Source organism: Coturnix japonica, chromosome 29 (genome assembly GCF_054131305.1).
Source record: "Coturnix japonica strain WE chromosome 29, WE-NBRP24, whole genome shotgun sequence".
Taxonomy (NCBI): domain Eukaryota; kingdom Metazoa; phylum Chordata; class Aves; order Galliformes; family Phasianidae; genus Coturnix; species Coturnix japonica.
The window spans coordinates 8,063,726-8,090,217 of record NC_140691.1 but is presented as its reverse complement, the minus strand read 5'-3'; the positions used below and the strand labels follow the sequence as shown (position 1 = coordinate 8,090,217).

The window sequence follows — 26,492 nt, the reverse complement described above, 5'->3', positions numbered from 1 at the left end:
TAAATGCACTTTAGTAATTAACATAAATATTTGGTAGGAATAAACATTAGCATTCGACAATATCTCCTAAGTTATTTTCCAATTTAGAGTCTAAGCACCACGGTACGAAACAAGGCAAATCTGAAACTAATTACATTTCAACAACTGCAAATTATTTAGATGACACTGCACGTCAAAATGCAAAGCCAAGAAATAAGTTCAAGGCATTCACAGAACAAGCCCTTTACCTTTGTTTCTTTAGCACTGCCAGAACCTTTTCCCTCTATCTTCCTCTGTTTAGAAGATGAGCAGCTTTTACTGCCACTGCTGCTGTCCTTACTAACATTGCTGCTGGACTTCAAGGATGATGACTGACTGGCTGTCCTCTTCCGGGACCCGTGCTCTTGTTTGGAATCCTTCTGAAGGACTGGGGCAGCAGGAGATGGCAGTAAATCCTTCTCTTTAACAGCACTTGGTTTTAAAGACCTGGACAAAATGAATACATTCAGTTTTGTTTTTTACTTTTCAAAATAGAAATAAAACAAAAATCCAGCATCACTTCTTTTTTTCTCTCCACACCCTTCCCCCATTTAAGCCTTTTCCCTCTCCTTTCCCACCCCCCCAAAAAAAATAATAAAACAAGATTTTTAATGTTAAACATAGCAAGACAGATTCAGAGGAAGCAAATTATCACCACAGTAACTAAACGTTACGAAGCCTGATTAAACTAGTTTTCACCACTTTATCTGTTCTGACCTGAAAACGCAAAAGGCAAGTTCTAACCATAAAACCACATCCCTCAACAGTTCTTAAAAACACCCTAAACACTTGTAATGTTAGAAATGAATGCCAGCATTAGCGCCAGTCTGTCTATTGCAGACAAGTCAGCCTAACAGCTCAGAAAAAAGATGGCCCAGATAACTGTTCTCTAGAATCCATTGGCCTTTTGGTACAGTCTTACCTTGGCTGCTGAGGATTCCAGTTGCTAATTCTGGCATCCCTTTTCACAGAGAACAGTACACAAAATAACTATTTACATGAAGTTTTTGAAAAACCATCTTGTTGCATTTAACCAAGTGCCCTTCAGAAAATCACACCAGCAACAAAACAAAATATCAGGACTAAAGGAAAAAAAACATGACAGACGAGCATCCATTTTTTCTACATTTCTTAACAGAAACAAAGAAGGCATTTAACTCAGAAAGACTTCTAGCATCTGTAGCCAGAAGCTGCAGCTTCTCACACATCAGTAATTCAACAAATATTCGCTGTAGAGAATTTTTTTTCCATGATATAATTATATCAGCTGTCTGTTGTTTGATCTGAAAAAGGTGAACCCTTCATAGTAGGGTTTACCTAGTCAATATTTTCAGTTATGGATATGAATTTCCACCAACAACTAATGGAAACTTCAAACTGAAGAATCAGAAACCATGAAATATTACCCACTGATTAGTAAGGAGACATTTTGTTGTGGAGGAAGGAGAAGAAGGTAAGGGAGAGATGGATACAGGCATGAGTCTTCTCCTTGATCACTCTGAGCCTTCAGTGCTGAAAAGACAGGCAAGATACTCACTCCCTACTGCTAGAAGTCTTGTGTCCTGATGGAGCTTTTTCTTCCAGTTTTGTTTTCTTGCTTTCACTGGCTCTGTTTTCATCCTCATTCTGAATACAGCAAACAAGAAACACATCCAGATAAATGTCTACATTTACAGCTTCACGAAGACAGTAATTTTTCACATTTAACGGATTTAATTCAGTGGGCGTCTTGCAGCGTACAGAATAATACCTGTACAGGCTACAGAAACATCCCCTGAAGCAACTACCTTGTATCATATATTTGAAAAGTGGCAGTCTCAAGTTGTTCATTTTATAACACGCATATCACTATGAAATAACAAAAATCTGCCAAAGGCTTTGGTACGAAATCAGATTTTATGCTGGGGAGTCAAACACAGGTGTCTTATGAATGCCAGGAACTGTAAAACCCATGGAGTCTGTAAGAGATGTCGAAGACCAGATTTTTATATAAACCTAATCCTAAAGTTGAAGAGTTTAAGAGGATACACAATCTGTGCTACCTCCAGGAATGCAAGCTACAGTGCTAACACATCTAAAGGTACAACCCTCTGCCTTTCATGAATGAAAACTCCAATATTCCCTATTACAACGGCACAGGAAGGATCAATTTATTCTACATAGAATAGGTAGGCAAAGTAATCTCCTAAATTACTGAGCCACTGCAGTGAGGTATGACATTGGTTACTGGGCCATATGCTTAACCCCTTTAGCAAGATACTAAAAGGCTAAGATAACAGGCAAGATTTTATTTACGATACTGTTACCTGTTTATGTTTCCTTTTGCCTTTTGTGGAACTCTTATCAGAAGGCTGCTTCTGAGATTCTCTTGCATGCTTCTCTGGCACATTTTTCTTTTCCACTTTGGGCACATCAGCATCCTTGTAAGGCTTCTCTGGTATTCTTGATAAGAGGCTCAGGTATCCATTTTGTGAAGGTACCCACTTCACAATAAGTGGGTACCTTTCATCAGGATCGCTGAGTGGTGAAAGAAGCTCTTTCTCTTCCATAGGAGAGAACATTCTTTGCCGAAAAAAGCTGTCATCCTCCTCCATGGAAGATTTAACAGGAGTCCTATTGCTCTCGGAGTATTTGGGTGTTTGTGATGAAGGAGAAAGGCTTTCATTTTCATCTGAATCAGAGGATGAGGTATCTGTTTCTATGAATTCCCTGGATTTCTGGGCAGATTTGCTTGAAGCCTTGTATTTCTTTTTCTCTGTTGTAGGCCGAGGGGAAGATTTGGGCTCTTTCTTTATATTAGGTTTTCTGGAACCTTTAGTGGCTACCTTATGCCTGTTTGAAGGTATGTTTGTTGCCATGTCTACTGGGGTTTCACTTTCTATTTTAAGACCTCCTCTAGGCTCTTCAACAGATGTCTTTTCTGCTTTCTTGGGCTGCTTTTTACCCACGGTCCTCCTCTGTGTTGAGCTGTCACTCTGGGCAGGTGATTTCTGCGTGCCACGACTGCTCTCTGAGCCCTTTTGGGTGGGTTTGGAATCTCGCCCTGGTGTTGAAGAAATCGAGTCCTTGGATCCGCTTTGATCAGCGTACCCACTTCCTGTTCCCTGATCCCGTCCCTCTTTTTTGTAGCCTTGTGAGGATGGGATGTTGCTGTCCACAGAAGAAGCTGGTGACACTTTATGTGAATTAACTTTGTTCAACCAGTTATCCAGTTGCCACTTGTTTATTGGCGGTGGCTCCGGCTAAAAACAAATTTCAATAAAGCACTGTTAGATACAGTGTTTCACGTGGCTTCCATCTTTTCTGCAGCCCTACTGTGCTGCAAGCCAAAGCAAGCGGTGCACTCGAGCATCTGAGGTCAGTAACTAATGAAAAATGCATATAACTACAGATAGCAGGTCTGCTTTTTCCTTCAATCAGAAGAACTGCAGTCCACAGGAAGCACTTGCTGCCATGGCATTCCAGACTAAAAGCTACTGGTCTTTAAGCTACTGTTCCCATGTCTTCTGCACTCCAACAGATAACTATGGTAAAAATCACCTCAAATAGCAAATGTGTGCTTATAGAAAATATAGTTATCATGTCAAATTACAGGTACTTTAGCAAAAGAATATGTGGAAATATGTGGAAATAATTCTACACTTGACAAGTTTTTGTTAAAAAAAAAAAAAGAGACCGAGAACATGTTCATTTTTTTCTGCTTTTAAAACTCAGGATTAATGCCTGATGACAGCCCAAATGCGTGACAAATCCTACCTCAGGGGATGCACTCTGTGATGGTTCATTAGCTTCACTATCACTGGAACTGCTTTCACTTTCAGAGTCAGATCCTGAACTGCTTTCAGACCCACTGTGGCTGCTTGAGTCATCCCTAGAATTATCTGCTCCTTCACTGTTATGTTGTGAAGGTTCAGAACTACTGAAAACAAAAAGGAAGAAAAATAAACAAACATTACTCAGTGCAAAGGCATCCTGGAAGTTCTTCCATTAGGAAGAATAAAATGTAATATTTTAACTAACATTTGCTAAAGAGTTCAACTGAGCACAATTCACCTTGTTCCCCTCCCCCCTTCACAATGTTGTCAGTATAATATTTGCAGAATATGTGTTGGCCACTGATTAAACTCTAATCACCTTCTGGTCTAATCAAAGACAAACAACTAACACTGATTTTAGAAACGAGATCAAGCCAGAAGCGCTGACTGGACCAAACATCACTACCATTGGATTGCAGCATAGAAAGTAAAGGAATGCCTACCTTCCAGGTGTGCTCCTTGGAACTCTTTTATCACAGTCCTGCAATTAAGAAGAAGAGCATGAGGCTTCTAGAAGCATATGCAATTACATTGCAAAGTATTGATATCAAGTCTTAAAGATTCTAAATACTTAGCCTGAAGAGTGCTCTAATTCAGAAATACAGAGGTTTAAATTTGCCTGCCTTTGGCTTGTACAAAAGGAAAAATAAATCACAGTTCTTTTATCCAAGCTTTTACCACAAACGTGTCATCTCAGAACCCTCCATATTCTGACAGTAGTTCTGAGATTTCCTATTTTCTCCACTCCCCCATGCCATGTTTTAGAACCAGATGATACAAATTTTTACTGTGCTATTCCAGAAATGTTCCATGCCCCAGTAATTAAACAACTAAATGCACCATCTTCAAGTTTTCCATGTGAAAATATAACAAACAGCGGAACTGAGAACAGCAAAAAAAGCAGCATGGACTTCTGCTGGGTAGCACAGACTCAAGAGGTATGTTTAATTCAGCAGGCTGAACACCATCTCTGGCTGGAGATGCACAGAGTTAATATTGCCAAGGAGCAAAAGATACGATAAAAATAAAGGAGCTGCTAGACTTATAGTTACAGAAACAACCTGGGAGTAAAAGACACACACAGCAGCTCTTATCTTGAACAGTTGCTGCATGGACATCTGTGTGCCATGCACTCTTTAGCCAGCACAGAACATGAGGGGCTCTCCCTTAGGTGGCAGCCCATTGTGTGTGTTAGGAAACTGACTCTGTTTCCATTCCACATTTAGAGAAAGCCCATTTGAAATCATCAAAGCATGAGTCCCTAGGTAAAAAAAAAAAGTACTGTTCTCACAAAACCAGATCATTTTCCTCACATTTGCATTTTAGAGTACCTGAAGTTTGTTTGAAAACTTGCTAATTGTTTTTCGTACCTCAATTGCAAATTCTCCTTCAGCTGTTCAGTTTGCTGTTGGACTACTGAACATTGCTGATGTAACAAACCATCAATACACTTGGTTTATTCTACTGAATCTTTGGTATCTTGTGAACATACCTGCTCTCCATCGCTGTCTTCGCTACTGCTAAGTTTTAAGTCATCTTTCAACATACTAAGTAAGTAAAAGGGAGAAAGTGAGACAAGTTTTTCCATGTAATTTAATTACATTCAAAGCACTCTTCTATATTCCAACAAGTTACTGTTTATGCTACAGAGCTGGGTGTGTGGGTGAAATCCACAAGTTACCATTTAAAACATTTAATGTCTAAGAATGGCAAGTTAAGTCATTCTTTAAAGAAAACTACGGGCTGTAGTGCTTTGATTCCTTTGTTCGTTCTTTAAAGTTTAGAAAGGAATTCTGACACGTTTTACTAATGCAGGTGGAGCTAAAACATCTGCGTTCAACCTCTTACACACCACGGACAAGAATACTGTTTCCCATTGAATTAAGAAATGTGATTGCTTCATGTCTAGTGGCAAAATCCCAACTGTTCGACATCATAAATTTTCTACTATTCTTCAAAGGTATAATTGCTCCTATTTAGGGTAGTCATACATACACATACTATTTCATGACACTGAAAGTACAGGAACACAAAGAAAACATAGTGGGGTATTTGTGCTTATTTAAAAACACCTTCGTTACAAAAATAAAACGTCTTACTGTCTGGTTCAATTCACATCTGGAGAAAGAAGATAAGAAAGGATTAGAATACTTCCCAATTTCACAGTACAGCTGTTCTACTTATAATCTGAAAAGAAACAGCAACCTCGAGAATCTACTTAGACATCTATTTTCAGCTGCTACCCTTATCAAAAGATGCATTTATCTCACTTTTTAACGCTTTCTTAACAGAGCACAATCGCTTTATCGGAAATTCTATTGACACAGCAAACATCTCCTCACCCCTCTTCCCATGCACCTCACTTTAACTAATGTGAAGTGCTAACTCCAGTTCTTGCACCTTCCTACACCCTCCCATTCTGGAACCAGCACAGCCCTTTCATAGAGGACTACACTGCTATAACAAAAGAAAAGCCAAATGATGAACTCCTACTGCTACCACTTATTGAAGTGGCTGTGTATAAACATCTGAAACCTCATGTTTTAAGGAACTGACATAGTCTATAATAAATAAATAAATGAACAAGCCACTCTTCAATTATTTCCCATTTCTTTCTCACAGATGATTTGTTTTTTAATCTTATTAATACTAAAAATGTAAACAGAAAAACTAAACTTCATTTCGTAACTGCATCACAAATACTAACTTAGAATACCTTCAGAATCTGCAGTTGCTTTCAGTAAACATTCCATCAGGTGGAATGGGCATTTTTTGTTTGGAAATTGTATTTAAACAGAATGTAATCAATTTTCAGGTATGAATAGGGCAAAAGACAGTTAGATTCTTCCTGCTGCTTTTTTATTTTTTCTTTCTGATGTCTGATTAATGAAGCATAATGTTAGGTCTGTGTACGCAACTAATAAAAATGCCTGTCAGTCACTTAAGAGAATGAGTAACTACTCGTACAAACTTAACTAGATCTCAAACTTAATTTACTGTCTCCTCTAATAACAGAACAGTTCCTCATCCTATTTGTGCAACTGCAACAAGCTGCTTCCAGCTGACAGCTTAGCAATGCACGTTTAGTAAATCCTGTCCCATCGTGCCCATTCTCACACACTGATACACTTCCAGCTCACCAGCCAATTCCTAGGGCCAAACTCCTGCTCAGTATCCTACAGCTGAGAAGAAAGCAGGGGGATGGAAGGAAGGCACAGCGCACCTGTTACACCGGTGTGCCATTATTTGCCCTACTGTTCCTGAAAATAGGTTGAAATCAACTTTTTTTTCCCTCTCCTGTCAGTTAAGTGTAAAGCATGACAAAGAGTGTGCAAGAACTGACACATTCTGGTAAAGAAACAGCTACTTCCAGAATCTTTTAAAAGTTGACTGTTACGTGAGAAATGTTTTCTCAACTGCTACTTACGATTTGGATTGATGGCCATTGGATGTTTTTGATGAAGGATTATATCGTTCTAGAAGGAAAAAGAAATAACGCTGTACTCTTTTGAACACAGACAGCAAAACAGTCACTGCAAAGTGGACAGAACTAAACAGGCTTAGCCAAACAAACTCAAGAATGGCGGAGTGAACAGGAGAAAGAGGGACCAGCTGACGTCAGGTGCAGCCTCTCACACATTGACCAAGTGAGAGAGGAGCAGAGACAGACTGCCAAGAGAAGCAATGACCTTAATCAAGAAAATCTAGAAGGCTTTTTTAAATCGTTGCTGTCTAAACCAACACACACTTAATATGTTTCTGAAGGTGTGAAAAACTTCTGCTTCTATCAAGGTAGGATACAAGTGACAATCCTGAAGTAAAAGAGGATAGGTCTAGCTTAGATATTAGGAAGAAATTCTTTAGTCAGAGTGTGGGGAAGCCCTGGCACTGCTGCCAGAGAGCTGTGGGTGCTCCATCCCTGAAGCCAGGCTGGGTGGGACCTGGGCAGCTTGGTCTGGGGGGAAGCTTGGAACTGGATGGCATCTAAGGGACCTTAGAGCCCAAACCCTCCCATGAAAATTATTCTATTACCCTCTACATGCTGAGGAGATCAATTAAATCAAGTTTTCGATCTGTTTCAGCATTCCTACGCAGCTTTTTAGAGAATGAAAAGTCTTTAAATCCAAAAAGCAAACTCATAAACCAAACCCTACAGTTAGAACACTGTGATATAATCTGCTTTTTGGTTTGTCTTCTTTTTCCTTCCCTGTTCTTTAGTTCTAGTAAATTACTAAACATAGCACAACAGAAACAATATCTGAGGTTGTTGGAAGTGTCACAGAAAACTGAAAATGGAGCTGAGAAATGGTTCTGTGTTTTTATCTATTTGGCCTCCCTGATGACATACCTAAAGATCAGCTGTTTCCAGAATGTAACCTATTGGCTAGCCTTATGGAATTAAGTTTTAATTTGTTTCCTTAATTCCCCACTGTATTAGGAGTTTAGATTAAGCTGCTTGTGAATACCTAAGAATAAACCATTCCGCTTTTACTATTTAATCTGTTTAATCACTTTGACAGGGACTGGTAAGACTGTTGGAAGGCAACAGCACAAATCTAATTCATTTTTGCCAGATATGTTACCTGGTTAAATGCTTCATTTCAGTAATATTCAAAATGAAGACACAGTCAAATAGGAATAAAAGGTGCATTTGTCTAGACTTTGGAAATACATTCTGGGATAATACACTCAAGAATATTAACAATTCTTGAGCAGTTCTCTTCAATTTTCATATCCATAATGCGAAAGTGGACAAGAAAAAGGAAGAAAATGCATTGTGCTTTTTCTATTAAAATATGAACTTCGTTGCTTTCCAGCATACCCAGGGGTTTTCTCTGTGGGTGTTTTCACACTCAGCTATTTTCAATCATATCAACCAAGGAAGCCTATTTTTCGAGAATTAAAAAAATAACAACAATTTAAAGAAACAATTTTATTTTTTTCCCCTTTTCTAGAAGTTATGAGTGAGTTACACAACAGTTATTAACTTTCCAGTTCTCAGCAAGAAGCCACAAATAAAATCAAGTGTTTATTTCATAAGTCTTGAGAAAATACGGACAATTTTTACGCGCAACCCATTCCATTACCAGCCTGGAGAGGTCTCATGATCTAATGGCCTGACTTCTTAAGGGGTACTAAGAATACTCAGTTGTAACAAAAACACTGCACATAGGAAAGGAAGTTTAATGTACTTACTCTGTTCTCCAGTGCCAAAACTGGACTGTTGAGATTCCTAAGGGAACAAAAGATCACAGGAGTTTTTTCAAAGGGAATTTTAACATCTCAAAAATCATGCCATAATCAAGCTATTGTTCTGACTTTAAAGGATGGCACATATCCTTTAAAAAACAACAACAAAACAAAACCAACACCTACTCCCAAAGAAAACCAACATGCTAAAAACAAAACCCAGTGGTAACAACCAAACAGAAACAGGGAGCCCTTTCCTGGGCCCAAGCTGCCTTCCCCAGCAGTGACAGAGCAGCGAGTACATGGGAAGAGCATCCTTAGCTCATCTGTCCCACTGACCCATCTGTCCCTGCTTCCTTGCTTGCAAGATGGGCCACGTGCAGTTGTCATACACAGTACCTGAATCTCCAGAAACTGTGCAACTTCTGCAAACCCTATCTTCCCTTTCTCACCTTCATCCAAATCCTCATGTAACTGAGCAACCTGGCTGTATAAAAGCCAACAGACAGTGATAAATACCTGCCTCGATATACAGTGGATTTGCTGTCTATGAAACTAGCCTTGAAAGACAGAGCCTCGCCAATTCTAGCACTGGTAAGATCTCTGTATTCCTGTTCCAGAAAACCCAATTCTGCCTCCTGAAACACAGTACGTTATCAAACACTTGAAATGTTAAAAAATAAATAAATAAACAAATAATCAGAGAGTATTGTGTTACTGAAAACCTACTTCTAAGCTAGTGTGCCATTTTAAAATAGGACCTTCCTGACCTCCTTTTAAAATGAGGACAACTGCTGACCTTACGCATAAAAACAGAGAATGTTTGAGTCAATTCACCAAGCTGATAGATGTACTCTGTGACAGTGAATTGCAGGGGTTTGGGGCACAGCTGTACAGCAGTCTTCACAAACAGCCAGCTCAGTGACGTGATGCAATTTATAAATGCAGTTTCCAATTGTAACTTCATAAACACACAAAAGCTCTACCTGGCAAGGCATACTTACATATATCTGACTTCCTTTAACATTTTTATTTCAAAAGTGGCAGCAGTTGAAATCATGACTTGAATGAGTATTGTCAGTGGAATGGAGAAAGAGTGCAATTTTCTCAAAAACAAAACCTCTTAGGGAACTTTAAGATGTTCCCAATGCCCTTCATCTTTACTGACTGAAAGAAGAGACATTAAAATCAACCTATGGTTAAACTGCAAAGTCAAGATCAAGTTGCAGAAGTCTTCTTACTTCAACAGAGAGCAAAAGCCGTACTCTCTTCAGAATACAAACTGATTCTTATCTTTCACACAGGTTCAATGAGTACAAGCATGATTCCTCAGTTTCCTTTTTCCTGTCAACTAAGACAAGTAGGTAAATACTTGATAAAAGTACCTGATAAAATGTAGGTAAAACCAAAAAAAAGACCCTACAGTAATCAAAATACCACATATGCAGAACGACTGCGCTGTGCTGAGCACAAGATGAGTAACTGGGACTGTTCTCATCAATGTACATACCATAAATTCTACAGAAAGTGTCTGCCTCAGTGCTTACCTCAGCCAGCTTCCTATTTCTAAGGCAGTATTCCAGTTAAGGGCACTTTAACGAGGTGTTATGCTTAAATGTGCAACTTCTTCCAAATAACTCACCATCTATTTTGCCTCTGAATACACGTCTCTCAGAAACTCAAAGATTAATAAAGAAATAAACAGAAATATATATTTTTTCAAGTCCAATTTCTTGAGAAAGAAGAAATTAAGAACATTTTGAAGGATGGAAATGCTTTTCACAAAAGCACAGCAGATTGCTGAAGTTAAGTGGAAGACACTTCAACAGGTAAGAAACCATTGCTTGGACTCTGACACAAAATGGTGATTAGAATGGTAGTCAGGTACATAATTCTTACCTGTCCATTTTTGGTTTGGCTGTGGTGAATAGGATCCATTTCCATTTAATATCTGACAACCCAGGTCAGACCTCACTTTTAATTCTCAGAATAAAGTTTCTGGATCACAAGGATCACAAGGGATCGATGCAACTGACTGCTGCCTTCACAACTACTACAGCACGGGACACTGAGCAAACCCAGAGACCAGTGCACCTCTTCAGAGATGTCTGCAGGTCACCGCTCAGGTACACAGACAGAACAGCTGTCAGTGACATCACACTCCCTGTTCTATGATGGAAAGATTCCATCCAATAAGAAACAGCTGCATTTCTGAATATATTTTACAAACACACAAGTCCTCCTGCTCTGCATTTTTTGACTGTGAACCCCTGGCTTTAAAGACTTACACAGGATGAAATTACAGAGCGTTAGGTGATGGGATAACATTTTTATCAAGAGTCAGGAATCTGTTTTTCACAGCACCCATAAAACTTTTTATGACCTATTTTCATGAAGTTTTATCTTCTATTCAAAGACTTCCTGATAATTATAAGATATATTTATAGTAATGCAGACAGGCCCCAGTCAGGATTTTGGGTCCCTGCAAACACTTGCTGCACACAGGGAAAATGATCTTATGCCAGCAATCTTAGACATAAAATCCACCCATCCACCAAAACGAGCCTCATTTTCTACATGTAGGCAAAGTGTACCAGACTTCTGCACACAAGAGAAATGCTGTGAGATGCTGCAGCATATAACTTGTAAATAAATAGAAAGTTAAGGAGAATAAGATTTTCTAGAACAGTGTGGCTTGATTCAAGTAAACCAGCGCTGTGTTCAGCCTTCTGAATTCTGTTCCGGGTCTAGGCTGTACAAGCCTACGGCTCACTAACTTGCTGGAATTTGGAGAAATCCCACTGCCAAGAATGACAGAGGGGAGAAGGCAGAGGAAATTACAGACTTTGGAAACAGAGAATTTGACAAAGTTCCATGGCTAAGATGTACGCACACAAAATAAATAGGCTGGCAGAAAGTTGAAAGGCTCAGGGCAGCCATACATGGAATTTTTTCGCAAACTTTGTGAAGAAACAGAATACAAGGTTGACAGATTCAGAAAGAAAAACACAGCCTCCCTTTTGTGTTCAGACGTCAACAAGGCTGTGCAATATTATGCAGTTCCTATCTGCAGCACAAAGGCCTTTGTATTTCTGCACACTTTCTTTCCCCCCCTGAATCAAACAGCCACTGAGAGAAGAACGTAGGCAACACAGGCTGCTGACACCAAAGCTGCCCATAGCTCTGGGCTACCCAGGCAGTGACAGTACCAGGACCATCCAACCTTCTGTCAGCCTGTGGCACTTTGGTGGATGTGCACTTACAACACACAGCCTGGAACATTTGGCCAAAAAGCAACCATGAGTTGTAGTTGGAGCCTTTTGGAAAGCTCCATTCACACACTGCTCTGAATTCTTAAATGTTGAAAAGCTGGATAACTTAAAAAGTAGTCTGTCTGTGTGCTTCAAACAAAGAAGTAACTAACAACTCTATTAAAATCTTTGATCAAATTTAAATGCAACTTTGCCCAGTTATCATTTTCTCATTTTATTTCATATGGCCAACAAAGTATCTGTGAAGAAGATTTATCCTTCAGCCTGGGAAGACACAAAAACACCCAGGACACAGAACTCTAAGAAAAGCATTATTTAAAGCATTGCTTTTTAGGGAGGCAGGTGAAAGGAAGCAAACTAAAATGTCAGCCATATCTATTTATCAAAGACTACCAAGGGCTGAATGAAAGAACTGCCTTTAGCAAATAAAAAACCACTTCTATGTGTTCTTCTGCATACAGGCCCCTATAAAACTGCCCTCTTGATTGCACGTCAAATAGGATTTCCTATACAGAGGAGATTACCACTGTCTTGGCAGAGGCTGAGAAGACACCTGTTCATAGAAAATAATGACTAAATCCCTACAGGCAGAGAAGAGAAGGAAAAAGACCAAAATACTTTGCAATACTTCATACTTATTTTGACAGTTTACACTTATTTTGATAGAAAGAAAGCCAAATGAAAAGTGTCTATTGATGCCCAATCCATGCTTATTCTCTAAAAAATGAAGCCGTTGTTAAAATCTACACAGTCAATAGAGTTTTTAGTCCCATGCATTAGAAGGTGAAGGAAACAGGCAAGCAGCCACACAAGTGAAAAATACTAATTAAATGGCCTGAAGATCCCTGTACCTTAAACCCCTACAAAGAGTCACAGTGACCCAATTCTCCCCAACCAACCACAGTAATGCAGTTCTTTCCCTCCCTCTGCTCATCTTTTTCTCCCTCAAATTTCCTCTTTCCCCTGAGAGGCAGATGAATTACAGCTGACTTCAAATAAATGGATCAATCACTTCACAAACTCAGTTCTGTTATTTTCTTATATTCCAATTCTCATTCTGGGCAAAGAAAGTGGATTTATTTAATCTGCAGCCAAATTCTAGGCCTTCAGCCAAGTTTCAACAGGGATTTTAAGTAGTACTTCTGTACAGCACCACTTAAATTGACCAAGAATAGTTGAAACACTAACCAGTGCTTCAAAGAATGTATAGGTGAGCTGCATGGAAGACTTTAAGAACTGTAGACATTGTCACCTTAAAGTCTATAATGTATTGGTCAGACAACGCTTTACTTAGCAGTAAAATAACATCAGCTCAACCTCACCACTCAGTTATGTAATTTTTAATTGGTATTTATACTGGAATAACTTGTTGCCAACACAGTTATAGGGGTTCTTTCCTGAAAAACCAGTTGGGGTTTTTTCTGTTGTTTCTTTTTTGCCCTTCAAATCAGTTTTACTGTATCCCAACCAGCTTTAGTTAGCTTCATACTTGTAGGTTTTAGTTATCAGGCACAGCAAACAGAAGGGAAGACAGGAATCAAAAAACTCGCAACTTCCCTCCTGAGGGAGAAAAGTCTTCAGCTGCAATGTTTGACCTCCCGCAAACTAAACAGAGATAAGGGAATGGCTTTGTTTTCAAAGTGAGTTTTGAACTGTATAATGAAAACCTTCAATGGTACCACTTAATGACCACTGCAGCAGAAGCAGAAAAAAGGTTTTTTCAAAAAATAAATTATCTTGTCTCATTATCCCTTTCCTCCCTTGAAAATAGTCCCTGCTTCATAAGTATTAGCATAAATCTGCCTATGGAGATGATTAGTAACTAACTGTCCATCCTTAGTTTCAATACTTGCTTAAATGCTGGTTAAGGTGACAACTGGGACCTGAAAAGATTTCAGATATAAACAGATTTGTAGCACATATTTCCCTACAATTTCCACTACAAAACAAAAAAACACATTTGTACAAATGGCAGAAACTCACAACTTTGTACGGTTCAGCAAAGAGAGGAGAGTTGGGTGGAAAGGATTCTTCACCCTGCTGGATTTCTTGATTTCGCCTTTCCCTTTCTTTCATACGCAGCACATTTCGGTCTTCACGGTTCATGTTGCTGCAAAAAACAACCAACAATTCCCTGGTCACAGAAGGAAAGAGGAGGATGGAAGCACACCCTGTTCTGCAAGAGATCCCAGGCAAGAGCCCCCCGCTGACTGCAGCTCCTCAAAACTGAAAAGAAGTTTGTCCAGCTTAAAACATTTCACATTTAGAGCAGCTATAACCTACAATCTGTTCCTGACAGGGACAGTTTATGCACTTAAATAAATAAATCACAGAGTCCTCAGGCAAACAACTGGAAGTTGGAGCCTTCAGCTCTGTTGGCACTGCGATGCAGCAGTCAGGAGTTGTCCAGGCTCCAGGAAATCCAGAAGGATTGGCCCCTCTGGTAGCCCAACAGACAGCACACATTACAGTGCTCTACTGCAAAAATGTAGATCAAAAACATAGAAATCTCACATATTACAAATCTTCCTTGGAAGCCTGGCCTTGCTGCTTGCATTAACAGCAACGTGTCAAATTGCAGAAATGCAAAATACACAAACAAGTCAGCAATGATTTCCTTTGAGGTTCATAAAGCACCAGGACTTACAGGAGTAAACAAAATAAGGTATAAATAAGGTCTCTAACTCTTTTTTGTACGTGTCATGCTGTACTTTGCATTAAGAGATTTATAAAAGTGGCTTCTTGATCTACAAAATGATGGTAGGTGCATCCAGAACATAAATACTATTCCAATTTAAGTGTAAAATGAAAAAGGTGTCTGCTCAGAAAGTCATTATTTCATATTTTCAGACAGCTGCCTGATTATTAGAAATACAGCATCATAATCCTGCCACAGAGCTCATCTGAAAGCTCTATGAAACCAGCTGTTCCATTCTGGGCACAACTTCCACCTACCACTCAGCTTTTAAAAAAACATTATTTGTGCTTTTCACCTTAAAATCATTTGAGCCTTTCACTGCAGTTTCTTACTCACTTGGCTTCATTTTTTCCTACTGCTCTGCCCACAGGCACATCAAAACCAGAAGAAATCCCTGGTGTAAGTTTAAATGTGTGATGCTTTAGGGTGTGAGTTTGTTGCATTTCCCTGAGATACCTGCACTGTAAGCAAGCTAAAAGCATCAGCATCATCCAACGTGACGCTGACATCGAGCCTAGGGATGTGTTAACTTTTAACGTACATATGAAAATCACTTCTTCTCTAATTGTGCTAAAATCAGTTGAACTCATGCAACTGCAAGTGAATGCAAGTCTGCCAGCTGAGGGAGGGCCCTGCACGCTGCAATGCAGCCAAGCTACAAACTACAACCAATGTTCACAGTGATGGCAGAACGTAAACCTGCCTTGAAAGTTGGAGGTATAAACAGCTTTTTCTTTTTTCCTCCTTCAGATTTCTTGTATATCCAAGACTTAAACAGCAACAAATGTCAGACTTAATCACAGATAGTGACCTGTTAAAGCCAACCATTAGGATCTATGCCATTTTACTATCAAAGGCAAAATGTTTGGCAGGGAACAGAGTATCTACACCTACCTGTGGGTAGTTCATTCAATAAAAAGCACTAAGATAATGAATCATATGCAGCTATCCCTTTAGAAGATAATTACACTTTACAAGTAGAGAGTTACACTTTAACACGAGGATCTTCACTGAGCATCACCTTTCAAAACTGTATCAACATCTGTTGAAAAAAACAAGTGTACTATACAAAGATATAAAAACAAATATAAAGGGAGTTACAGTATTATTTGAGTATAAGAGTAAAAAGGTCAAAAGAGTCAAAACAGTTTAAATCTGCTCTCCACTAAATATCCCAAGACAGACGGAAAATTTGATTTAATATGCTGTTACCCTTTTTTTCCTCCCAGTACATTTCACTTGGGTCTCTCAATATGCATTATGCTACATTTATATTCCTAGTTAAAGAGTCATAACTTCTTCAGAGCGAAGAAGCAGCAAATGCCTGCCATGAATCTGTGCAATGAAGTGCTCCTTAAAAAATCAAAAATGCATGAAATGATCCAGAGCTGAAAGCTGAAAATCATCCATGCCAACCTTCAAAATTACCATTGTGTTTACAAATGTCATAGGAGAATATGATTTTAGTTCCCAGGATTTCCTGTCTTCACAATGAGAAAAATATCTGATATTTAGCCAAGACTTTGTCTTGAGGCTTGTATACAGAGTCATGTCCACAGCATGTGAACATTTGGGTGAACACTTCCAAGGCACAGCACGCATGCCAGTGCAGCTAAGTGCTTCTACCCTGACCTGGCCTCTGTTATCCTGATGAATTTTCATTCAGTGAAATGAAGTAGGATTCTTGGGGTGGGACATCGCAACTGCTTAACTGCACACAAAAACACTCTGTAACAGCATAAAGGAACATGAAGCCGTACTTAACCTTTTTAAGTGGGCTTTTCCTGCAGCCATATTTCTCATAAAGTACAAAGAGGAGAGTAAGCCATACCCTTTATCCTTTTCTGCATGTACAGCACCACACCACCCAAAGCAAAACACTGCTAAATACGTATTAATTCACATGGTAATATAGAGTGAATAAGATGGAAGTACAAAGATAGTAGGACTCTTCTGTTACCTACAGCACTCTGCTAGCTGAGTGTTTTCCTGGGAAACAACCAACTGAATACCTGTAGAAAATTATATTCTGAATCTTTCCTTTTGTGGACCCTCCTTAAATGAATGGAATTTCAGACTTAAACCCTATAAAACTGCAGAATTAAAATTGAAAAACTAGGACCTTAACATTTCTGTGCAAATCAAGATGAATCTGAACATTTGTAAAACATGACCATCTTGGGAAATGAGAAATGTCTTTGGATATTTATTATGCCACAATTTAAAAACATTCTGAAATCTCAGTAGCTTGGGCCTGAGTTAGCTCCCAGTCAGATGGAAAGATTTTGTTTAAAGCTGTAAATCCTTCTAATGGTATTTAACTGTTTGAGTCATTGGAGAATTTCCTGTCGGAGTGACAAAGTGCGTAAATAAAAACTAAAGCATCTGAAATATCAAAGAGATCACAGACACCTTTGGCTTCAGTCTATAGGAAAAAGCTCAATTGCCTCATCTCAGTGCAGCGCCCAGCACACAACATCAGGGCAGAACACCAGACAGAGAAAGCTTTTTTGTGTGTGTTTACACAAACAAACCCAGTAGGGAGTGTAACTGACTAGGACAGTTTTCAAGATCCCTTCACAAAAGCGATCCCAGAAATGCCAAAAAGTGTAGCACATATTTAGTCTGAGACTGAATTGAGGAAAAAGCAATCACTTCTTTCAGGTGAACACTCCAAAGCTAATGGGAATGCCTTTTTATAAACGCCAAGGCAACTTTTAAAGATTGAAAATTAGAACTAGAAGTTATTTTTGCTGTTGTAGGTGTCACGGAGTTCCCTCTGGAGCTCACTCCGGGACAGTGGGCACAAACCCGGGGCAGCAGGAACAAAAGCCCCCCCCCCTTTTCTCTAGCGGCAATGCGGCGCGGCCCGGCCACGTGCGTTTAGGGAGACGGGGAAGGGAAGGGAGATTGCGATTAGGTCTAACAAAAAATAAGGGAGAAAAAAGGTGATCTGAGAACGAATGGCAGTTTAATAACCTAATAATGCTAAACAAACAACAAGAGAGTATCAACAAAGAGAATACCAAGTCCCCAATCTCACCGGTGGAGCTGTGGAAGGCAGGAAGCTCTGACCACGTTGTCTCCTCGCAGGGAGCCGGCCAGCAACCCCGTCCCCTTCCTCACTTCCCTTCCGGTGCCCCACCCCACATGAACATTAAGGCAGCCCACAGAAAAAAAAACTTGTCCCCTTTTTGTCCCATGATTAGCATGGTGTTCTGATGTGGAATACCAACACCAACCAAATTGCAAAACCATAACATAAGGAAACAAACATTTGGAGAATGGCAGAATGGGGTAAAATTTACCGTCACGTCAAGAAAGTTGAAATTTCACTCTCATGTTCTTGGTGTGGTTTCTGCTATAATTATTTGGACTAATTAAGCTTTTCCCTGACGAAAGCCTAGAAGTATATCACAAGAAGGACCAACTTACCCATGACCTTTTATTTGTCTTACTCAAGCATCTCCTCCTGACCAAAACTGACAATAAAATATTCAGCCAGACTACAGGTTTGAGCAGCTGGGTTGTTTCTAGGATCTCCTGCAATCATAAGCTTGGAACACACACTTGTCTTTTGACTAAGTGTCTTTACAGTGCAGTAAAACAACAGGTTTTCACATGGCTATTCCTCATTTACCTTGCTCTGAACTCATTCACAAACCATGCGGGATCAGTCCAGGGAGAAGGGGAGGAGAGGGAAAGGGGAATTCCACTGTCCTCTAAAATCAGGCTTCTTAGCCTAAAGTTCAACAGCAAATAGCTTCCCCACATTGCTAGACTCCGAGCATTTAAAGAACATCAGCTGACCTCATTATGAGCTCTAACATAGCCAAAGGAATTCACATATTCAAATATTCTCTTGAGTGATGAGAAATATGGAGCATAACTTCAGACTTCTGCTGTTAAACTCTCTATCATCAACCAGGGTAACAGTTCAATGCTGTTTTAGATGGAAGACTCATACTTTAAATAACTCAGCTCATTAAGGCTTGGATTCCCTACTACAATTAGCTAAATTCCAGTTTGGATCATGCTTCACCTTGGATCACTTAGGGATTCAGCCACTTAATGGTACTAACTCAGTTTGTCTACAGAGAAGCTGTTTTCTATAGCAACAATAAGCTGGGATTGCAACTGGATGTCAGGAAAGCACAAATCCCGCAGTTATCCTGTACCAACATCCTCTCCTTCCATCAGAACTGCAAGTTTTTAAACCAGACTCATGCAAGCTTGCATGACACACCTTGTGCATAACTGTTGGCAGCCATCAGGACAGCCAGTTGCTTCCTGTATAGACACTGTTCCATCAGTTTGGGTTTTTTGCCTCGCTAGAACAACATCCAGTGGTGAAAACTCACACAGCTGAAGCAACCACGCTGATATACTGCAGTCACTGGAGGTGCTCAAGAGCCACGGGTATGTGGCACTGGGGACGTGGTTAGTAAGTACAGTGAGGGTGGGCTGGGTTGGGCTCAGCTATCTCAGTGGTCTTTTCCAGCCTTGGGTGCAACTTGTAAGAGGGAATGAAGCAGCAAACTGCCCAGCACTGAGCTGCATTCTTCCGACATGTGGTATCAATGAAGTGCTGTATTTCCCTATCTTCTCTGGAACTATTATTCATCTAACCTAACTGAAACAGTAAGCCTGAACCTAGATATAAATCAGGATCATAGTCACCCGTGGTTCCTTATATATTCAGAAATACACTCTAGAGGGTATTTCAGTGCATCTAGAAATTCAAGGTCTCTGAAGGTCTTTGTATTTTCCAATGTCTGTTGGCCGCAGAAGTATGTGAAGTGATGGACATGGCCCAACGATCAGCACTGACAATCAGCTGCAAGTTAATATCTGCGGGTTGTTTGGTTTGTTTGCTTGTCTGTTTTATTTCCTACAACCATTCAGTTTGGAGAAAAGATGAGCAACTGCCAATAGAAGAGATAAGTGCACATTTTGGGACACAGAAGCAGAATTTTGTGATAACTGTCAGCCCAGAATATGTTGATGATGAAGTTGTCCTAACAGTGCATGCCAGTGATTTGACAAACCCTGCTCGGTATGACACAGTTTGTCTTCAATTTTTGGTATCTTTGATTCCCAGTTGGCTCTTAGGCAAAAAAAAAAAAAAAAGCCACCCAAACAACCTTGTCCTCATCTCATCCTTCCCATCCAGCTGCTGCCTCACAGAAGGGGTAAAATAAAAACTCTCTTGGACTAGCAGAGAGATTTACAATGGAGTAACTTAAGTAAGGATGGGAGACTGAAGGTGTTGGGGAAGACATCCAGGCTTTAGCTACAGGGCATGCATGCAGAATCACAAAACAAAGGCCAGTCAGAGAAATCAGAGCTTCGTCAGAATTAATGGGGTTGTTTCTACATGCCCACCCTATCTGCCAGTGTAAAACCTTCCAGTGAAAAAAAAGAAAGCTACAGATGGGTGGGGAGAATTGTTGGTGAAATTATTTGTGATATTTTTTGCTAATAATATGCTTAAAATCCTGGAGCAAGACTTAAAGTTAAGCAACTCACTCTGTGTAAGTAGACTTACAGAAGGGAACCATAAAGCTTATGGAAGGGAACTGTCAAGCTAATCCACAGCTAAAACAGAGTAGAGACGAATTGCAGGAGCTTGTTTACTTTGCAGAAGTGTGAGCTTTAACCACTGCTGAGCTCCTAGTACAAAAGTCTGAACCAATGCAACAAACCAACCCGTCCATGTTGTACAAAAGAATGTACTGACACCACCAGAATACAAAATTCAATGGCTAAAAATACCAGCAAAAATCATCCAGCCCTTCTCCATTGCTCCAGGACATGCTCAGCTCTTTGTGCCCCAGATATTTCACTAACCTTTTCTGAATCCCACAGTGAAGGCTTCAAAGCCCCTCCAAATGACATATCCAGTCATCCAACCATTAAAAAGCTTTTCTGTTGTAGAACTTGCATCTTTGTCATTGCAATTGAAGTCCCTTATTTCTGCACAGAGAACAGATTGTTTGCTTCCACTTTCTAAAAGCCTTTTATATACTCAAAGCCTGCTATCATATTATATATGAGCACCTTCAAAGAGCCAACAGAGTCAATGATTTCATTGGAAGCATCAGATTTTATGACTCGCAGTAAGTGATCACCATAACTCACACTCACATCTCCTGCCTGTAGAGGAGATCCTCCTTGCATCTACAAAGATGCAAGAAGAAAAGAGGCAAAGAAGGGGTAAAATAAATCCCATCTTACATTTGGGATGCTTAATTCCAGCCTTGAAGGCTGATTTGCCCACTTAACAGCTGTGCTCTTCAGAAGCAGTTGTTCCACAGTTATTTAGAGAGAAAGACAGGTTTTGTACTTGGTTGTTAACACAAAGAACAGCATAAACACACAAATGAACTCAGCTTTGCAGTGTTGTAATGGCTGATGAGGGAAGCCAAGGATCCTTCCACACTGTCAGCCTTCATTTCCAGAGACATACCTTTGGGGGTGATGGTAATGCTGCTCTTGTCATCTCTGGACTCACACAAGTACTCTCCCTCATCCTCAGCCCGGATCCCTCTTATTGTCAGGGTTCTTCTGACCCCTTCCTCATCAATCTGGAAACGTTTGCTGGGTTTGATCTCAACTGCATTCCTGCGCCACACCACCTTCCCTTTGGCATGGCTCACTTCACAGCTTAAAGTGACACTGCCTCCAATCTCAGCATTAACAGCTTCGAGCTTCTTGGTGAACTTCACTGGGATTTCTAAGATGCAGAGGAAAGAAAAGAACTATGAGAATGCACAAGTTAACAAACGTGTTCTACAAAACCAAATGAAAAACCCCATGAACGGACACACTCGGGGATCATGGCAGGCTGAAAGAAATCCAAAAGATAGAAATCTGGAGATATTATCAGCATGGAATTATATTATCATTCTATTTCTGCAATGTAAGAACAGCGCCTTAAAGAGACTTAAAGACTACCTTCCAGTGTCTCTAATCTTCTACCTAATGAGATGTGTGGTGGTTTTTTGCTGCTATTGTCGGTTGGTTGGGATTGTCTCTTATTGCTGGTTTTATTGTTCTGTTTTTTAGCATCAGAGTCTAATTTGCCTGACTACCATTAAAAATCTGTACAGATGGAAGAACCCCAGCAGCCACAGTTGTATTTCATGTCACTGGAGACACAGCCAATGGAATCAGAGATCTGGGAATGTGACACATTCAACCTGTTGACATGACCTGCTAGCAACCACTCCCATGCAGTAACAGCCAAAGGGAGCTGGTGGGGTGCATGCCAGCTGCAGATTTCTCCAGTGTGGGTGTCTGAAGGGACACAAACCCCATTCTACATCCTCCTCATCAGCTCTGACATGCTTAGCAGAGTCAGGAAGAGCTGAGGCTCTGAACACACCCTACCAACTGCTTTAGGAAGAGATAGAAACTGGGTGATGACAGTGAAGAGCAAACACCAGAAAAGAACCCATCATAGTCCCTGAGCTCTCAAGTGGCCAGCAGAGGACAAACTTGGATCTCTGGAGGCAAGAAGGTCTTTTCTGGTCTATGCTGGGGATGCTACAGCAGCTGCAACAGCAGTTCAAGCGTAAAGGTTGGAACAGCTTGTAGAATAGACCAATCTTCTTCACTTCATCCTCCCATAAGAAAAGAGCAGCTGTAAAAAAGGACACAACTTGCAGGCTTCTACCTCCTTACCTTTCACTTCTAGAATTCTAAAACTAACTGAGAAGTATTAATACACTGAGTATGGCCTAAGTAAGGCATATTTTCTATTCATTCTACTCCCAATCTCTTGGCCTCTTCATCTTGTACAACACTTTGCCACAGAACTGGGCAGTTCTGGGACACACAGCAGCAGAGAGGATTGTCTTAATCACCTTCCTCCTTATCTCTTTCTCTGCTCTTCAGAACATCCCATGCCTGCTTTCAGCTTCTGCTCACTGACACAGATCAGGTGATGAGGCATGCAAAGATGAACAAAATCTATATAGAAGTTCATTAGTCAAAAATATTCCACAGCCACATTTTCACCTCACTACCACTACATTAAAAAGGAGAATCCAATTAGTGGTGTGGGTCATTGATGTTGTTCCAGGGGGAATTGTGGCTGTTCCATGCCCACAGGGTAGAAGACAGACAGTCTTCCTCTAAGCCACATAAACAGCTGCTTAGTGTTCCCAAAGCGAATATCAGCTCTTCTGTTGAAACAAAGTGTCAAATCTAGGCAAGAAAGAACCTAGGAACTGAAGGAACCAAGAGGGTCCTTGAACACCAGTCCCATGGTTGCAAGTCACTATGCAAACATATTGAACCCAAAAGAACATCTGTCCTGCAGGCAACCAAAACCTGAGTTCCTTTTACTTAAGACCCACTGTGAAACATCAGAACACATAAACATGTGATAGTCAAACCACTGGCTGCCTTTTCATGACCCAGAACAGTACTCCTGGCTTCCTGATGGAAGGTTGGGAACATGCAGCCAAAGGGACAGGATCAAAGGCCTCCCTGAAATCTAGAAAGATTACATCCTTTTCCTTCATACACTGAGTCGGTGGCCTTATCATAGAACAAGATTTGATGACCAAGACTGGTTGCACACACGCTCCCTCACCGATGTTTAGGCCACCAGACTGTTTACCCGGGCAGAGCTTCAGCACACAGAGGCATTTTGACCAGAACCTTGTGCTGAACTCTAAAACTTACCCCCAGGCTTCCTGACTGTGTGGTACTGGCACGTCCTGTTTGGGATGGAATTCTCAAGGGAATGTGCTTGCCACGAGCCTTCTTAGACTGAAGCAAGAGATAGGTTGCCACAACTGGTCGTAATTCTGCTAGAAAACAAGAGGATGTAGATCTCTTCAGAAACATTGTCAGTACAAAGAAAATTTCTGCATGTCTGCCATATTTTCCCCTTGATGTGCAACCTTCACGTCTGATCACATTAGGGTAGTTTCAGGCCTCAGCTGATTCACACAATATGCCTGAGATAAAGAAGCAGACTATTCTCGTTTTTGCTTGAAAGTTAGTGTATTGTACAATTGCTGGAAGTGAAATCTAAAGCTGGTGCCAGAATCTCTCTACTGAAGTGAATGGCAAAGCTCCTACTAATTCAGTTTGTACAGCATTTCAGCTGGACTCCCATTTCTGGGGCCAAGTTTCAGCCCAGCTCCAAGGAGCATCGACATTCAGCTGGATTTTCAGCAGCTTTTTGACTACTATGAGAACCGTGGGTACAATGCTTGACAGACTCAGTGTAGTATAATAAGCTTGAATTACTTATCAGGCATTAGAAGTCCTTTGAATTAAGACTGTGATAATATCAGAGACTTGAACTGAAGAACTTTTTCCCCTTGTAGGTCGATCGTTCTCCTTATTCCCTGTACCTAAAAAAGAAGTAACAGTGACTCCACTATTGATCTTGCCTAGATAAAACTTACATTTTACATCTAGTCTTACTAAGGTTATATGGAAATCTTAACAATCCTTCAAATTCTACCACTTTCTATTTAACAGAAAGACAACTCAATTTCAAGAGACAACTTTCAGATTCAGGTTAAAGCCAGAGTACCCATCATGTTTTAAATCTCTTCTACACCTTGGAATGTCATTATTGACATTTATACAGCATCTCTAGAAGCACTCAGTTCAGCTTTTCTCATTTATTTTCTAAAGTTACTGGAATTAATTTATTTCCTGAAGTATTTGTGAACTGTAATTCCAAATTTGCTTGGTTGTCCTACCTGATGTGTTGATATTTTCCACCTATCAGTGAATCATTTCAAAGCAGGGAGTTAAGCCAGCATGTGACATCTGCTGTTCATCCATCAGTTTCTGTTTTGAGTCTGCCTGGACTTCCAGAGATTCATAAGGATTTCAGCATGGTAAAAAAATAACAAAAAGGCTGAGAAAACACAATTAAAGGAGAAAAAAGGAATAAATGTGAACTTCAGAAATGCAGTTATTAGGTAGACTATGAAGTTCTGCAGTGGTAACTTACCTCTGAAAGGTGTGAAATATTTCATGTTTGAGAATAAGTGAGTGTTAGAGTCTGTTAATACAGTAAGGTTATTTACTGTAGGAGTGGGCTTAAATACAGAGAATTACTGACATACGTTTATTACCTCTGACGTTAATGCTGATCTACTCTCTCTTCTCTTGTTGTGAAACACAGAAAGCTGTTACACAGTCTTCATCAAGGTGTCCCAGCTGCAAGAATAAGACCTATGCTGAGGAAACAGCTTTCAAGTCATCTCACAGCCCAATCTCACCGTGGTAGTGTTCTGCTGTGCAGCAGTCAATAATTAGCCATGATTTCAGATTCTTTTTTAAATAGTGTTATGGCTACATATTACAAGGAGTAAACAGAAAGAGTCATCCAACTTCAGCAACTAGTCCCTCTGTGGCAACAGGTCCTGAGTTCTGAATTCAAGTACAAAAGCCTGTCAGCAGATGAGACCTTTTACTAGAGCAGAAGTGACGCTTCTATCTCTTCTTGATTCCTACTTCCATGGCGTGCACAGCATGCTGTGCTGCATGCACAGCACAGCTGTTCTTCAGAGCAACAGTGGCACCCAGTGACCAACAGCAGCCATTGTCTGCAAATACACAGCAACTTCCCAGGATCTGCAGCAACAATCTCCCCACACACTCCACTGCACACAGACACTATGACCCTGATTAGACTCAAGCAGCAGACTTAAAACAAGTCAGAGTTTTAGATTCCAGGATATTTCAGGACCTATCATGTGTGAAATTCAGTTACACAACAGTGATTAGGTGCCTGCGTTTCAAGCAACTTTCAGATCACGGCCATGTAAAATAAAAACAAATTCAGTGCAGAAATAGCAATCCTGTACCTTAATACCTATAGGATTATCCATGTTATAGTGCATTCTGATTGAGTTCTAAAACTTTCTCATCCTAGATCACTTCAACAAGTTCCACCAGTTCAAGCAATGCAGTTCTGAGATCCTGTGTATGTCAGGCAGATAGAATTGAACAGTGCAGGAATAATCTCTGACAGCTTTAAGAGCTCCGTTCTGCTTACAAACTCTCAGTCCAAAACTATTCTCAGTTTTAAGGCAATGAACACCTGAAGCAGTTGGATCATCTGCCACTTGCTGCATTCTGCTTCTTGGCATCATGATTAGCACAAAGGGTTTTCTGCTGTCCTGCAGAGATGGACAAAGTCCTGCTTACAAATGGACCAAGTTTCAGTGTACAGCAGAGTTTGTACCAGACTAAAAAGCCACGTCATTCAATTCATGTGCTCAGGTTGTTATGCACTCCGAAAGGAAACAGAACTAACTGTTGGATTCTGAAGGCAATCTGTGGGGTCCTACATTACCTCCTGATTCTGGAAGAGGAAATTCTAATAGCAAATGCAGAACTTTGATCTTTGTAAACATGAGAAGAGCTGGCATTTAGGAACATTCATTTCAGGGAAATCAAATGATGTGTCTGTATTTTTACTACAGATAGTATAGGGAGCAGCCAGTTGAAGAACCA

At 40.3% G+C, this 26,492-nt stretch overlaps 1 protein-coding gene across 3 annotated transcripts in view; it reads right to left on the bottom strand.

Annotated features, from left to right (window-relative positions):
* Nucleotides 1-23,935, bottom strand: part of LOC146755957 (AF4/FMR2 family member 4-like) — a 35,777-nt gene extending 11,842 nt beyond the window's left edge. Inside the window, exons 1-11 of one of the 3 annotated variants that reach the window (XM_085525068.1) lie at nucleotides 23,688-23,935; nucleotides 21,463-21,729; nucleotides 14,279-14,405; nucleotides 9,030-9,066; nucleotides 7,261-7,309; nucleotides 5,326-5,380; nucleotides 4,277-4,314; nucleotides 3,775-3,937; nucleotides 2,325-3,260; nucleotides 1,556-1,644; nucleotides 228-465 (exon numbers count right to left, since the gene is read on the bottom strand). In XM_085525068.1, coding sequence (XP_085381194.1) covers nucleotides 228-465; nucleotides 1,556-1,644; nucleotides 2,325-3,260; nucleotides 3,775-3,937; nucleotides 4,277-4,314; nucleotides 5,326-5,380; nucleotides 7,261-7,309; nucleotides 9,030-9,066; nucleotides 14,279-14,401 — 1,728 coding nt within the window. In that variant the 5' untranslated portion in view covers nucleotides 14,402-14,405; nucleotides 21,463-21,729; nucleotides 23,688-23,935. Of the gene's footprint in view, nucleotides 1-227; nucleotides 466-1,555; nucleotides 1,645-2,324; nucleotides 3,261-3,774; nucleotides 3,938-4,276; nucleotides 4,315-5,325; nucleotides 5,381-7,260; nucleotides 7,310-9,029; nucleotides 9,067-10,922; nucleotides 11,060-14,278; nucleotides 14,406-21,462; nucleotides 21,730-23,687 lie in introns of those variants that run through there. The other 2 variants (XM_085525069.1, XM_085525070.1) reach the window with 2 other exon arrangements.
* Between the last annotated feature and the right edge of the window lie 2,557 nt (nucleotides 23,936-26,492).